Source organism: Periophthalmus magnuspinnatus, chromosome 19 (assembly GCF_009829125.3).
Source record: "Periophthalmus magnuspinnatus isolate fPerMag1 chromosome 19, fPerMag1.2.pri, whole genome shotgun sequence".
NCBI lineage: Eukaryota > Metazoa > Chordata > Actinopteri > Gobiiformes > Gobiidae > Periophthalmus > Periophthalmus magnuspinnatus.
Genome location: NC_047144.1, coordinates 5,081,311 through 5,096,913, shown reverse-complemented (window position 1 = coordinate 5,096,913; position 15,603 = coordinate 5,081,311). Strand labels below are relative to the sequence as shown.

The 15,603-nt window shown below is 40.7% G+C and overlaps 1 protein-coding gene across 1 annotated transcript; it reads left to right on the top strand.

Annotated features, from left to right (window-relative positions):
* The first annotated feature begins 6,253 nt into the window (after positions 1-6,253).
* Positions 6,254-14,944, top strand: fscn2b (fascin actin-bundling protein 2b, retinal). The gene is made up of 6 exons (XM_033984432.2): positions 6,254-6,346; positions 7,065-7,791; positions 12,707-12,863; positions 13,252-13,373; positions 13,437-13,604; positions 14,666-14,944. Exons 1-6 carry the CDS (start codon positions 6,254-6,256, stop codon positions 14,869-14,871), a joined length of 1,473 nt encoding a protein of 490 aa, XP_033840323.1. The 3' UTR covers positions 14,872-14,944.
* Positions 14,945-15,603: the final 659 nt, after the last annotated feature.

The following is a 15,603-nucleotide window of genomic DNA, read 5'->3' as shown; positions in this document are numbered from 1 at the left end:
ATGTGTGTGCGCGTGAGAGAGAGAGGTGAGCAGGTATTTGTCACATTGTAGGGACTAAAGTCTGTACACACTCCATTCATGTGGACATAACTCCCTTACGGGGACAAAAATCAGGTCCTCATGAGGTAAAGCCTCATCATTAGATCAACAACATAATTTCAAATGACGATATGAGTTAAAGAAAATAAGGGTCAGGGTTCAGGTTATGGTTACGTAATTATGGTTAAGGCTACGGTTGTCTATAGATAATGAATGCAAGTCATTGTAATGTCCACACAAGTATGGAAACTCAATGCAAGTGTGTGTGTAAAAATATGTTCTCTGGAGCAGTATTTTATTGATCAAAATTCAATATTTTGAAGTGTAAATATAGAGTAATAAAAAGTGCTGAGATATTGTGTTGCACAATATTACAGAATTTTAAGGAGGTTATTAGTACTGTTAGTTATTTCATGCAAAATATTTGATATATATAAATAAATATATATAGTGTATGTGTATATATATATAAATATGTGTATGTGTATATATATATATAAATATATAATGTGTGTGTGTGTGTGTATATATATATATATATATATATATATATGCACACACACACACATACATTTTTTAAATAATTTATTTAGCCTACATTTTCTAACAATTCACCAAATGTATTTTATTTAATAAAATAAATAATTTAAGGTCTTCTGTGTTTTCACGGGTTTGCTTTCTATAATGCATTTTATCTGCTTGTTTGTTTAAATTTAAAAACTCAATTTAAATTTTAGCAGTAGAAGATTTAGGATTATGAAGAAATCACATCTTACAATTGTAAGCTTGGCTGAATCTTCTGTTTTGTCAACATTATAAATACAGCTTTTATTATTTTCCATTTCCAGACTTTATTTTGTGTTTAGGGTCAACATCTTTGACAATCTTATTGCTGCTTTTTGTGAAAAGCATTGATGAAATGCTTGGACAGCAGAAAGATGGACATGTTTGTCAGGACTGGAGCCAGGGCAGAGCATAACAGAGGTAGCTCACACATGCACTTCAAATTCTGATAGTAGCCAGTGTACTCTTTTTCTCACTGAAGCAACCATAACATTTTAACAGTGCCAATAGAGGCTGTAAACTTTAAGAGCTCGGGGCGTAAGCTTTGCATTAAAAAATACTTTTAGTATAAAATAAGCTACTACCATTGTGGTCCTGCTGTTCTTTCTTTTCTTCTTTACATTTAAGGCATGGCTCAAACTAATAAATGACGCTGTTTGTTTGTTACAAGAAATCTGGGCGAAAAAGGGTAAATGCTTATGTTAGACTAAAAAGCAGTAAATCATGTCCAAAACTATTCATTTCAGCACTCCTTAAATACAGCCCGCACGGTCCTTCACAAAGCTACAGTAAACTGGTGGTGAATGGCTATTTTTCCTTGGGAAAGTGTACGGTGCGTGGAAACATAGTCAGAGGTGTGGGTGGGTGAGGCATGCTGTGTGCAGAGAGCGCAGCGGCGGGACACTTTATAAACGGGACTCAACACACAAATGAGGAAACAAAGATCGACACAACGTGTAGAGGAACCTGGTGCAGAAACAATGAAACCAAATCTGCTTGTCCACAGTCTTAGATGCGGGTTAAATAAGTACTTATCGTATCTCTGGGTTTTGTGTCGCTCAAAGCTTCGCACGGTGCGAAATGTCAGCTCTGTGTTCATGCGCCTCCATTAAATGAAGCAGCGGCGGCAACGCGGCTGCCGCGCGAGCCACGGAGCTCGCGAGAGGGATATTTCCTTTCCTCGCGGACGGAAAAACAAGTGGAGGAAAGAGAGGAGGGGCTGCGCGCGGCAGCTGGGCCAATAAAACCAGCAGCTTCTCAACAGGCGGGTCTTGGCCGAAGGACGCTCAAATGAAGCTCCGCGGCCCCACGTGGGATGTGAGAGCCCAAAGACAACGAGCGGGCTGTGGGCCAATCAGGTTTGAGCAAGGTGTTAATCTTGATCCCGATTGGCTCGTTGTTTTTCACGCTCACTCATCACGTTTAGTCCGTTGTTATTAACTCTTTCCTACCACACAGGAAGGTGCTGCGCTGCCTATAAATCACACACGGCACTGTAATAGTCAAATGTGAATTAATAAATGATTCAGAGGCGGTTTGTTTTTAGAAACACGATACATCAGTTAATCCGGACTGTTTCAAAGAGTCGTTTCAGAGACATTGAAAGAAAAAGAGATGGTAATGCACTGAACTACGTTGGAGCCCACGAGGCGACCAGCGCAGATCCTGCTGCAGCCTTTAAACCCTGCAATGCCCTCATCATAATCAAATCAGCATGCACGGAAACCTATGGGATTAAAAGCACATGAGAGGAGCATGCATGCAGTGAGCTATAACCACATTCACACATCCAGGGACTAAAAGTGTAGGGTCCGAGTGGCTTCTGCCCGTCTCCTCTGAAAGCCACAGAGGCATCTAGGCTCAAATGAAAATTATTATAACACAATGCCCCGCCCGCCGTTTGGAATTTAGTCCCAAGCTTTACAGCTGATAAGACTTTCCTTGTTTGTTGGCGTCATACAGTTTCTCCAAAGCACGGGACATTAAAAGCAGCCATTTTAAATAGCACTAAAGTCCTCCCCTCCTACGCTCTGCAGTCACACAGGCACCAACACTGACACACCAAGCATCAATCTTCTCTCGCTTTTTTTGAACCTCCAAAAAATATATAGGCAGTGTTCATATAAATGAGTTATACAAGAAGGTTAGTACTGCCCCTAAGAGGTGGCTTTCAGAACTGCACATAGCGGCGTTTGGATGGTCCATTCTTTTATGGCGAATAAGCGAATATTTACTATGTTAGCACTAGAGACATAGATCAGTGGACCAAAATATTTTTTCTTTCAGCAAAACTACTTGACAAGCTATATTAAAAAATAAGGATAGATATAATTGTTTTATGGTTAATAATATGTTACAGAACAGTAACCATTTAGACCTCTTTTAAGAACCCCTGGGGACTCTATGTGAAGCTTTTGGGGCTTAAAGTCTGGGTCCCAACCCAGAGGTAGAGAATCACAGATCTGGACAAGAAATACATAAACACTGTCTAAGAAGTAAATGCAGTGCTAAAAAAACAAGGATGAACCACAACCCCAAAGGCACATACCATTTATTCAGTTCACAACCTTTAAATTGAAGCAACTAGATGAGAAGACAAAAGTAAGAACTGAGGTAAAAACATAGCATGGGCCAGAAAACAACCTCCAATCTGTGTGTGTGCGCCAGTGTGTGTGGGAGGGGAGGCTCCCAGAGCAGTGGGGCACTGTGGGGTATGAGGGAGCACCCCGCAGTCCCCAGTAATGGCAGAATAGAACTTAATAGGGTAGAAAAACGCTAGAGGCTGTTAACTTAGAAGCGGTCATTTTGAATTGGCCATTCTTTTCTTCACTCACTTCTTTTCTTTCCCATCCTTTCCCACAAACAGCCACTACATCTTAAACTTCCAGCGTTGTGTCATTTACTATCTCACACTGTCCCTTCCTCGCTACCTTGCTTCCTTTTCTTTCCCTTCCTTTTGCATCCTCCCTATTCATTCCCCCTCTCGCTCCTCCCTCCATGTGTCTCCTTGGAGGAGGTGTAATGATAGCTATTTGAGTGTCATCAGAGAGCGCTGTAATGGCTTCTAAAGCACCATCCCACGGTTGCCACGGTGAACCTGGCATAGTCGCCATCCCAGAATAAGGGAGGGGGGACTAAAACAAGTGGTAGGCTACGGACAGGCATCAGGGTTGAGGCAGCACAGGAATATGAAGTCACTGACGCAGCCCCTGGGGTCTGCAAACAGCAAGCTAATGATGCGTGGGATAGGATACATATGACAACTATAGTAATAGTGATAATAGTAATGAAAATAATAGCAATCATAACCATAACAGTTATGATTTTTTGTTTATAGAGTAATGTGCATGTCCTTGCTTCTCTGCTATTTGGTTGTGTGTGTGTGTATGTGTGTGTCGCTTTTACATGCTCGTATAGCACTGAATGCTATGCATTTATCTTACCAGGATGGCACAAATGGCAAGAACAGACTATTCTTACTGGCAACAACAAAGAAGTTCTTCGTGGTTTTCAGATTCATATTTTCTCATAATATTCATGAAAAAGGAATGGTAAATTGTGAAATGAACAGTTAAATGCATACATGTCACAATCTTTGGCATGTTCAGGTGATTTCTAATTGTTTTAGTGTTTATGTGTTATCAGCCAAGATATACTGTGGGAGAATTTTGAGTGACTTGACAATATTCAGATGTTATTATGGCATCCATCAGAAATGTTCTAAACCATGCCTGTAAACGTCAGGTTCAAGTACTGCACTGAAAGTGAATGGACTGTAAAACACAGATACAGTTTCTGTTCTTTTTTATTTTTAATCAGCTTTTTTGCAACCTTTTCTGAATAATCTTTCAATAAGTTCATATATTTACTACTAGCCTACATGCAAGTCTAAAGACCATATGACCTGCTGAGGATGTTATATTAGCTTAACATTTGCTTAACATTTTGTGCAACCATTCAAATTGCAAGTTTGATTTGATTACAACTGAGCAATATCAGTTTAAGGATTACATCAGTTATCCAAAAGGTCCATCTGCATTTGAGTCTGGCATTTTTTTAATAGCGTTTGTCCGGCAGTTCAAGTCTGGGTCAAGTCAAGTAAATCTTTGGCTGGCTGTTTACGATGAACCTCAGGACCCTTTATTGACCTGCTGTGTGCGCGTGTGCCGTTGACTTAAGTGTTGCTTTGGGTCAGTGATCTTGTGCATGTTTCTACCCTGCGACAACCTTCTATGTTTGTGTATGCGCGTGCGTGTGTGTCAGAAGGCCAGGGGAGGAGTGTGGGGGGTCGTAGCATCGTAGAATAGCCAGGTTGGAATGATTGGGTAGAGAGGATTAGATGGATTCGGGAAGAGACACGTCTGTTTACCTTCCAAAGAAGTCTTATAATAGGCTGATTGGTGGGGCTTGATTACAGACATACACAATCCCCCCCATATGTTGATTGCTTTGTTATTGTTGCCTCTAAAGTCACCTGCCATCTCCGCTGTGTATAAAAGTCGGACTCCCTGGGCTAGCAGACACATTTCCCATTAGGACTGACCCAGAGAGAGCTTGCAATCAGAGAAGATATGTAACCCAAGACGCAGCATAAACAGGTAAGAGGAGCTGAACTGGCCCAGAGGCGCAGGGAGCGATCCGGTTACCTCCCGTGGTAAAGTGTGTGCATTGTAGGGCTTGTATTGTTACCTGTGCTGCAGAAAGAGGCAGGAACGGAGAAAGGCAGGATTATACACATGACGGGTTAGAAAAAGAAGACAAGAAAAGACAGGAGGCGATGGGAGGAAAAAGCGACAGGGAGAGGCTTAAGATTACATACCTTTAGAGTTTGCTTTGGTGGTTCATGTTGACTTGAGCAATTTGCAGGGCAGATGCAGATGCTCACTTATCAAACTGTCATCTGACGGGGCACCAGGCTTGATTCTGGAAAAAGAATAATAAGATATCGTGTGGGAATGATTTTTACCATTCAATAACAAGCAAGAAATGGAGTGAAGCCGGACAAGAGAGTGAGTGAGCGAGTTGGGACAGAATAAAAGGTAAGGCTGGAGAAGTGAAGATAAGCAGTCAACACACAAAATTAGTCTACAGGGAAAAGAAAGCCCCAAAAGTCTGGACTGAGGAGAGATCAAGGCCGACTAGAGTCTTTGCTGCCTCCAACCTGATTAAGGAGAGGAGAGGTGGTGGGGAAGGGGAGCGAGCAGAGCAAGAAGAAGTAGTAAGAGAGAGAAAGAGAGAGAAGAGAATTACAAGAGGACGCCTGGTGAAAGAAGCCTCTTAAATCTGGGAGCTTGGAATTAGAGCCACAGAAAACTGCAAAGAGGAAGCCCACAAAACCACAGTAAGTAAATTAGGAGGCTGTGTGGCTGGAAAAACGTGTAATGAAGCCATAGGTGGGGGAGGGGATTTGCGGTCATTCAAAGTGCTTTATATATTGTACCTTATTGGATTGATTTCCTGTCTGTAAGATCTGTGCATGTCCACATCCTCCATGACCTCACCTGCTTACCTTGGCTTTTCGAAATATGATTTACGTTGGGTTCTCAGTGCTCTGTAAAAAAAAACAAAAAAAAAAACACCAAAAACTCTTTTTCACTTATTTAACAGGAGAGGAGATGTATCTATCTTCTTTTCCCTGTTATAGGTAAAGATGCCTGCAAATGGAAACCTTCCACTGAAGTTGCAGTTTGGTCTGATAAACCACGAGGGTCGCTATCTTACTGCTGAGAGCTTTGGCTTCAAGGTTTGCAATAAACAAAATTAATCTAACTGGCTAGGAGTAATTGTTTTTTTTTGTTTTTGTTTTATTATTATTATCCAGAGGCAATGAAAGGAAACACACAATTAATAAGAAAAACCAACATGACAAAAAGACTCATTTCACTTGATGTAGAACTTAACAGGTTGGAAGAGTGGAAGAGGTTCTAACTCAGCCCACTCTCTTTTTGTGCGAGTTTCTGTCACAATAACCAATTTTCATAACATTTAATTATCAGTTTTGCTAGAAGATTACAATTTAATTATTTCATTAATTATTTGGAAAGGTCGTTATTCACTTCATTTTAATCCCAGAGTGTCAAATAGAAATGTCCTAAACTATGAGACAATCAAATAGAAATGCCCTAAAGTATGAGACAATTGTGTGGCAAAAAGTGTGTACAGTATTCAGTCGCTATCCAAATGTCACCCAAGCAGCACATACTGTTATTTTGTTCCAAGGGCACTTCATGATCATCTACATGACAAAATATGTGGCTGGATGTGACAGGAACACTACCCAGGGTACAAATCTGTCAAAATGCTGTGTAAGGACTGAATAAAATCTAGATATCATTGCCCCCAAAACCTCTTATTACTATGCTTAAACACTATTAAAATCTAGAGACACCATTAAGTAATTCATCCCTTCTCTTGTCAACAGTAGGAGATTTGTGAAAACAGTCCTTTCTGTGTTTGTACAGGTAAATGCATCAGCGCCCAGTCTGAAGAAGAAGCAGGTGTGGACTCTGGAGCAGGACTCCCAGGACTCTCAGGTGGTATACTTGCGCAGTCACCTGGGTCGCTACTTGGCGTCAGATAAGGATGGCAAAGTGAGCTGCGAGGCCGATGGACACAACTCAGACTGCCGCTTCCTCATTGTGGCCCAGTCGGACGGCCGCTGGGCGCTACAATCCGAACCACACCTGCGTTTCTTTGGGGGCTCTCACGACTACCTGTCCGGCTTCGCTCAGTTTATCAGTGACACAGAACTATGGGCTGTGCATTTAGCCTTGCACCCGCAGGCAAACTTGCTGTCCGTAGCACGCAAACGCTATGCCCACCTTTCCATGGAAGATGGGGAGATTGCGGTGGATATGAACATTCCTTGGGGGGTGGCAGCACTCTTGACCTTGGTCTACATGGACGGAAAGTACTGCCTTAAAACCTGCGACGGTCGATTTCTTAGCAACGATGGTAAGCTCTTGAGGCAGAGTGGAAGAGGCACAGCATACACATTAGAGTTTAAGTGTGGGAAGCTGGCTTTTAAAGACTGTGAAGGGAAGTACCTATCTCCCATGGGACCCACGGGTACGCTGAGGTCTGGACGCTGCTCCAAACCCGGCAAAGATGAACTGTTCGACTTGGAGGAGAGCCATCCACAAGTGGTTCTGACAGCCGCCAACGGTCGATTTGTCTCTATAAGACAAGGTAGGAAAAAAAAAGACATCAGTGACAATAAAAATTACTGAAGAAATAACTTGAGTGTTTGGTTAAATGGGTGGAGTGGTCACACCAAGTCTTAGATAATTCAAGTGACCTACACACATACATAATGAAGTATAGGGGTTACTACAGTTACTATGGCACCCACTATCAGGAGGGCTTATGCATAAAGAACTATAGCGTGTACCACAAAAGAAATCTGAGCTAACCATTTACAGGAAGCACAATACCAAAGTGGACATGCTCAAAGAAATTGCCTGCTCTCAGCTGATTACCGTCTGATAACACGGGCATTGTAATTATGGGTAATGTAGTGAATCCAAGTGACATCACGCACTGAGGGGGAGGGTCTTTCATCAAACTCAGCCAAGATAAGAATCAAACGCCTTTCCATATCTCAACTGAAACATGGGAAGTTCTTATATTGCAGACCTTGAAAACTTGAATAAAACGATTATAGATTATATTACATATTAAAAACTGCCTAACAAATTCAGTAAACAGGGTTTCACATGAGTACACTACACTAGTGTATGTCCACAAAAACTGCCCAGACTTTCATCACATAATCAATCATAATGTGGTATCTTAAACACCTTAATTTCCTCACAAGTTGCTCTTAGTGGTTGGTGATAATTCTGTTAACATTCTGAGCCAGTGCCCCTGGGCTCATGGAAACAGCTGCTTGTATCATATATACCACAGAACAATTCTATGTTGATACTATATTATGTATTTACTCGACTGTCTTTTGATGGAGCTGTAGGGGAGCGTTATTTGATCGGCATGCAGGCATGGTGGCACAGTCGCATGCTGATGGATTACACCTGCTACACAGCAGCTTCAAAGTTATTTCTTGCCGACAATAAAAGTACAGCTGGAGTGGACAGTATAAAACATGATCATCTCCACGTGGCAGTTGGTGATCCCTGTAAAATGGAAGGGCTTGCAGAAGTTTCAGTTGGTCAGTAGTTTGCTTTAGTGGTCTGATACGAGACTGGATTTAGGGTAAATTCAGCCACACTAAAGTGCTTGTCAGCATACTTGGCCATGACACCCATCTGTAGGCTGCACATTCTTGTTGGCAGGATCGAGTTACCGGAGCACTAGGTCCTGTAACAGAATCTGTCCTTGCTCATTGTTCCTGGTTAGCACTGGGAGCTGCCGGCACAAACCAAATGATGGGAAACTCGGGGAGATGATTAATTGAATGGACGGAGAGATAAGGCAGAGTTAAATACATAATCTTCCTGATGTACTATAATGTACACATTTAGTGCTCTGACCACACGCAGAGAGCACACCCGGCCTCTTTCTTTCCTCCAGCTTTCTCCCTTTCTCTTTCTCCACTTGTTTGGGGCAAACAAAAGCGTTATCTTTCTTCCACACACTCGCCCACACACAACCGTACTGTCCTGCTGCGGTGAGTGGTGAGGTGAGGTGTGATGAATTATTAATGCAGTTGGCCCCTGTTCCTGGAAGGCTAGGGGGAGTCTGCTTTCAGAAACCCTAGCTGCCTCTCACCTGGGGCCAAAGCGCCTGCCCCGCCGAGTCCCCTAATCTAACCCACTGACTTCAGTCCTATCAAAATGGTGCTGCAAATCAAGAGAACGCACTCAGGGAAATGCAAAAGGTTGAGATAACAGAAAAGTAAAAAATGAGTTTGCGTTTGACATACTTTTTGAACTAACAGGCTAGCTTGCTTTGATAAAGGGGCAATGTGGAAGTAGAGAAAAGGGAGGATAGACTGTAGGATGCATTTCGCTGGGCTATAAGACAGATATATGTGACAACATCGGAAACAGGTGAACATTTTTTCACCCCAAAACTTCTATGTCCTCATAAATTAGTAGTTAGCTGCTTTGCTGGTTAAAACGAGAAAAATAGAGAGGAAGGGACAGAAACCAGGTAAAAGGTTACAGGAGTGAGAGTGTGTTTACCGGTAGATACAATGACACTCACTGCTTCATGTTCGTTGTCTCTTAGGCGCTTTTGTTAGGGTTAGCAGCTCTTCCAGATCTGTCATCACAATTCTCGTCAACTCCCTGTTTTTTTCTTAAGCCCAAGTGCTGCACTCTGCCCTGAAACAGCAAAAGAGCTGATAGTCCCACACAGAAACTTTCCATTAAAGCACATGGGGTGTCACACATGCACACACATACAAGCATTGTGTACAAATAGGATGAATGCATGGGCAGAGGCAGGCAGCCTCAAAAACAGATGAGCGTAAAATGAATAAAAGATTAATGAAAAAAACACCAGCTGTAGTTGTGAAGGGGTGATGGAATTGGTGAAAAGAAAGAAAAGGAAGAAAATGAGGGACAGGGGGATAGTGGCATCAGCTATCCATTAATAATGGATGACAGAGCCATGCATGGTTGATGGATTAGTTAGGCCTGCTCCACTTGCAAGCTGCAGGTAGGACAGCACCAGAAAGTGGAGCTGGTCAGTAGGTCTGCTGCTTTAACTTAACTGTGATTATGGGACAACATCTAACAACATCTGATAACACGTGTTTCACCAACCTGTGTTTCAAAGATGGTCATCAACATGTCCATTGATATCCTTCACATTGTGGGTTTGGGTTTCAGCGTATCCAATCTCTTTCTTTCTGTCATGTGGTGCTTTCTCTTCCTGCGTCCTCCTCTCATCTGTCAGAGCAGGCCGCGGCAGGGTCCCAGCTGAGCCCTGTCTGAACATCATTTCTGGGTTGAATTAGTGTGAAATGGACACGTGGAATAGGTAGACAAAGCATGACATTGAATTGGGATGAGAGAGAATGAGAGTGATAAGCCCCCAGGCATAAGAGCAGGACGAGGGAGACCCAAACGTGCGCTTCAAATGCACAGGAGATCAATGATACTTTAACTAGTCACACAACCTTATGATACCAGTTTATCAGGTGTGAGAAAGAGGTGATTAAAGCAGCCCGCAAGCTTAGTTACCATGACATCTCTGTCACACTTTTGTTTCTTTGACAATTTAACCGAAATGCAGCAGAGGCAACTCAAAGAGAACGACTATGAGGAGATTGCTTTATTTTATCATGATAAGCCTGTTGAAATGAATTTCAAGTTTGCTGCAGGTGGCACATTGCAACTATAAAGGTGATCTTAAAGACTAGGCCTATGTGAACTTGAAAGGAAAAAACACACACTATTAGTGTTTGGGTAGGACTATGCTACTGATCACAATTTAATTGCTATTACAATTATGATTCCAATTAATAACTGTTATGTCAAAATTTGATGGCTGCTCGTTTCTGCCCCTGAAAACCTGGGGTAAAAGGCAATCCAATTTACAAAACATTTTCTTGAAAAAAACATAAAAAACTTTACAACTAAAGGATAATATAACACATTTTCCTCACTACTTAAAACTTTGGCAGTAACAAATATAAATGATTTAAATTAAGACCTAAATAATTGTGATCTTTAGTAACAGCAACTGAAGATTTATTTCTATAATCAAAACACTACTTATTAGCAGTGCAAACAAGGCCTATTCACATTCAAACTATTGAAAGTAAACTAATAAGTAAAAGCAAATTTAATACAGAATTGGTGTCATTTTGCCAGATAGATACTCAAGTTTACTGTACAAGACTGTACACCCCTCCCCACAGACTCAACCCCCCATGGCATGACTGTATTGTTAACCAGTTTCTATAGTAGCACCAAATCTCCTCTCATTTATTCACAGAAGTCCCCTGACAGCCGTGGCCTATAGACCGTTACCATGGCCTGTTCACCCTATCAGTCCTCATTCATGACCACATAAGCTTAAGGTCTGAGAGGGGCGGGTAATTATCTGTACGTCCCGCTAAGTGTGACTACAAAATCCTCAGGTTCTTTCCTGTTTCTTTTTTCTGTCTTTTATTGAGAGGGATTGAAGAATTGGACGGGTAGCACTCACAAGCTGATTATATGTGAGGCCTGCTGTGCAGAGGGCAGATTGGAAGGGCCAGAGGTGGAGCCACTGGGAGCCTGGAGGGCGGGGGTCAGCAGAAGGAAGGAATGTAAAGAAGAACTCGCAAAAAAGAAGAAAAGTGCGTAGTGGATTCCTATGCTGGCGGATTACTGTGGGCTGCATCCAATTTAGATCTCTGGCACTATCTTCCTTCCTGTTCTTTCATTATAATTAGAGATTTTTGTAAACCTCAAGACAAATGAAAAGATATTACCAGAATTGTATATTTAATCAGTAAAAATGTAATCGCCCTAGAGATACCAGTACAATGCCAAGTGCAGATCAAGAGCACAGTATGAGACAAAAGCACTTAAAAAAGACCAAATATCTGTGGATCAGACGTGATTATCAAGTTGTGCATGCTGGGCCAGGCTAAATGCAACTATATGCAACCTCATTAGTGCGCTATTGTCTGTTTGGAGCACAGGATGGAGGAGTTTGCCAAAATATAACAAGATGGTTTCATTTGGCAAAGACAAAATAATAGAGCTGGGTCCCTCAAGATTCGATAAAATACACGGCTCACGATACAATAATGTCACACTACGGCAATACCAGTGATAATAGATATATTGCACATGATAAGCTACAATCTTTTTTTTAAATTGAAAAAAACAAAACAAAAAAAACCAAAAACATTATCAACAGTATTTCTTTGTTAATCCTCTAAATGCACAGTCTGCTAATTAAATTCTTAAAATAATGAATATGCCAAGCACATCCCATAAATATATTTACTTTCTCTAAATAAGCATCTCAATTGTAGCCACTGTGCAGTTTTGTGAAATACTGTATCCACCAAATAAGTATCATGATCACAATTTTTACATCCCTACAAAATACCACCACCACAACAACAAACCTGTTAATTATTGAGTCCAGCACTGTTTAATGCTGTATAATTAATGACAGGATACTTTGCATTTTCTAGGAGTGAGTCTTTCAGCGAACCAGGAAGATGAGACGGACATGGAGACATTTCAGATGGAGATCGAGAAGGAGACTAAAAAGTGTACGTTTCGCACCAGCCAAGGAAACTACTGGGCTCTGGTGGCTCATGGAGGGATCCAGAGCACTGACTCTATTGTGTGAGTAAAATAGACCCCAAGTTTTATCAAGCAATATCTCATTTTATATTAAATATAGAATGCATTTCTTTTTTTCTGAGATACTTTTAAACACATCCTTTTTAAATTCATTCTTCAGATTTTTAAATATTACTAGAACAAAATTAACAAGTTTGTGAATTTATAGAAATGAATTTGTAATTTACTTCTTTTAAGTTACTTCTGGTTTTTGATAGCAGTAATAGCACAAAAATACATATATTTATATATTTCAGTTTATTGTGTTTATCTTCTATTATTTCTTATAAATTACTACGTTTTGCCAGCCTATTTTATAGTTGTTGTTTGTTTTTTTTTACTTTATTGAAATAGATTTTGAGGTATTAATCCATCTCTGATTCCAATAAAGGTCAGCAGATGCAATGTTTTCAGTGGAGTGGCTTGGCCAGAAGGTGGCACTAAAAGCGAGCAATGGAAAATACGTCTGCACTAAGAAGAATGGCCAGCTGCTTGCTGTTAGCGATTCAGTGGGTAAGTTTTGGATTTCCAATGTCACAAGTCTTCAGTTTTAACATTGTTGTTGTTATTGGTCAGGTGAGGATGAACTTCTGTCTATAAAAATGATCAACCGGCCTATGCTGATCTTAAGAGGACAAAATGGTTTCATCTGTCATCATAAGAATTCCAACACTCTGGACGCCAGTAGATCTATATATGACATTTTCACACTACAACACAGCAATGGGGCATATCAGATTAAAGGTAAGGGACATGCAAATTATTAAAGTGCAATGTTAAAGAAGACACGTGTTTGCTTTTTTTTCTTCAGGTATTTAGTATACTTAACTTAAAAGTACAGTATGTAGCTTTCTGGAGGAGGAGTGTCACTTGCATGATTCCATGGAAATAGAAATTAAAACCATACTTCAGAGGTTTATGCCAGACAGTGCCAACATAGACATAGAACATTTTAAACAAGCAGGAAGACGCTCTTCTCAAGACCAAATAAGGGCCAGGTTTGTGGAGATACAAGCAGATTAGGAACGCATGTGTTTTAGATTGCTTTTATTTTAGAAATTTAGTAATTTTTCTTTTAGTAATTTTGTATTTTTTGGCTAAAAAGTTACATATTGTGGCTTTAATGATGGTCAGATCATTATTTTACATTTTGTTCATTATAAACTGCAATATTTATCTAAAAAGCCTTAAGAATGGAAAGAGGTCCATTGACTTGCCTCCTCTTCATAGAGGCATTTCACCATAGCAATCATTTTCTGTTACTTGTTTTTACTGTAGAAAAATGGCTACGTGACATTTTTTAAACCTACATGTATGACTTGATTTTATATTTTTACAAGCACGTACAGAGAAGTGGGTGGAGGTAGGGGATGTAAGGGGAATAAGAGTTGTTCTAACGAGTCCTAGAGTTGTAAAGAGAGGCAGGAGTTTATTTACCATCAGCCCGGGACCCGGTGACTTGAATACTCAACATTGCACGTTAGTATATGCTATTCAAGCCTGACTATCCTTCCACACAATGTTGTTAAAGAAGGACAAATTCTGTAATAGTTGGATGAAGCCATAGGTAACCACAGAGAAATCTCTGCAATGAACTAGAGGTGTCCTAAGACTATGCAGGGGATGCAGAATTCTACAAAGAGAACAAACCTCAAATGTAGGACAATACAGGATTATTAAAACAACCATGAATCAAAAATACTAAGTAAGATGTGGAACCACAGTAACATGGTTGAAAGTCAATTTGACATAATATGTGTCCTTAAATGATTAGTGCAGATTACTCACATAATCATCCCATGCAGGTGTGTCCGGTCAGTACTGGTACGTTAACAGCTCTCTTGTGGTGTGCTCCGATGGTGAGGTCCCTGAGGATTTCTCCATTGAGCTTTTGGAGCGTGGGCGTCTGGCGATCAGGGGCAAAAACGGAAAGTACCTGCGTGGGGACCCAGGAGGACTACTGAAGGGAGATGGACTAACGCTCAACGACTCTGTCCTGTGGGAGTACTAGTCAAAAACAATGGTTAACACATGCATACATGAGGACTGCTTTTTGGATGCTCCTGTGGGGAAAATCAAGGACAAGAATATACCAAGTAGCCAAGACAATGAACTTAAAATGTCAGTATTTTATAAATGAAAATTTGTGAATTTCTTGAGTTTGATAAATCTTCCACCCTTTTGCATGACACAAAGAATAAAGACTGTATGACCATGTCTAATATTTCAAAGCATCATTGTGACTTACAACTATCTTGTTTCCTCTCACCTGGATCATGTCTTACAACAGGTGTAATGACACTCGTCAGTGCTCCAGTCAAACCTACAGTGAAATAGGGTGTCATTTGAGACGCACACAGTTACCAGGACAAGTGAGGTCAGCGTTTAAAAGCATTCATCAGGGTGGTGTGGCTGTCTGAGTACCATTATGGCTACAAAGATGCTTGAGTTACAGGTTGAAACAATAGAAACTTGTTCCAATACTTGCACTTAAATCACCACCATGCAGAGGCTGGACTATGTCTCACTACAACTACAGATTTACATTGTTCCTTGGTGATCATAGACTTGAAAGTAGATGGATATTATTCAGTTCCCAGCCTGGAGTCAAAAATGGGTATATATACATGGCCAGTAAAAATAAAATGACAGGGATAATCAGATAACCCAAAAATTTAATCTGATTATTGGACAAAAGATATCTGTTCATCAAAAAACAGTGGCAGCTAATCAATAGACTTTA

Coding starts and splice junctions, on each gene's coding strand:
- fscn2b (XM_033984432.2), top strand. CDS start 6,254: ATGCCTGCAAATGGAAACCTTCCACTGAAGTTGCAGTTTGGTCTGATA. Junction 12,864..13,251: donor CAGAGCACTGACTCTATTGT/GTGAGTAAAATA, acceptor ATTCCAATAAAG/GTCAGCAGATGCAATGTTTT. Junction 13,605..14,665: donor TGGGGCATATCAGATTAAAG/GTAAGGGACATG, acceptor CATCCCATGCAG/GTGTGTCCGGTCAGTACTGG.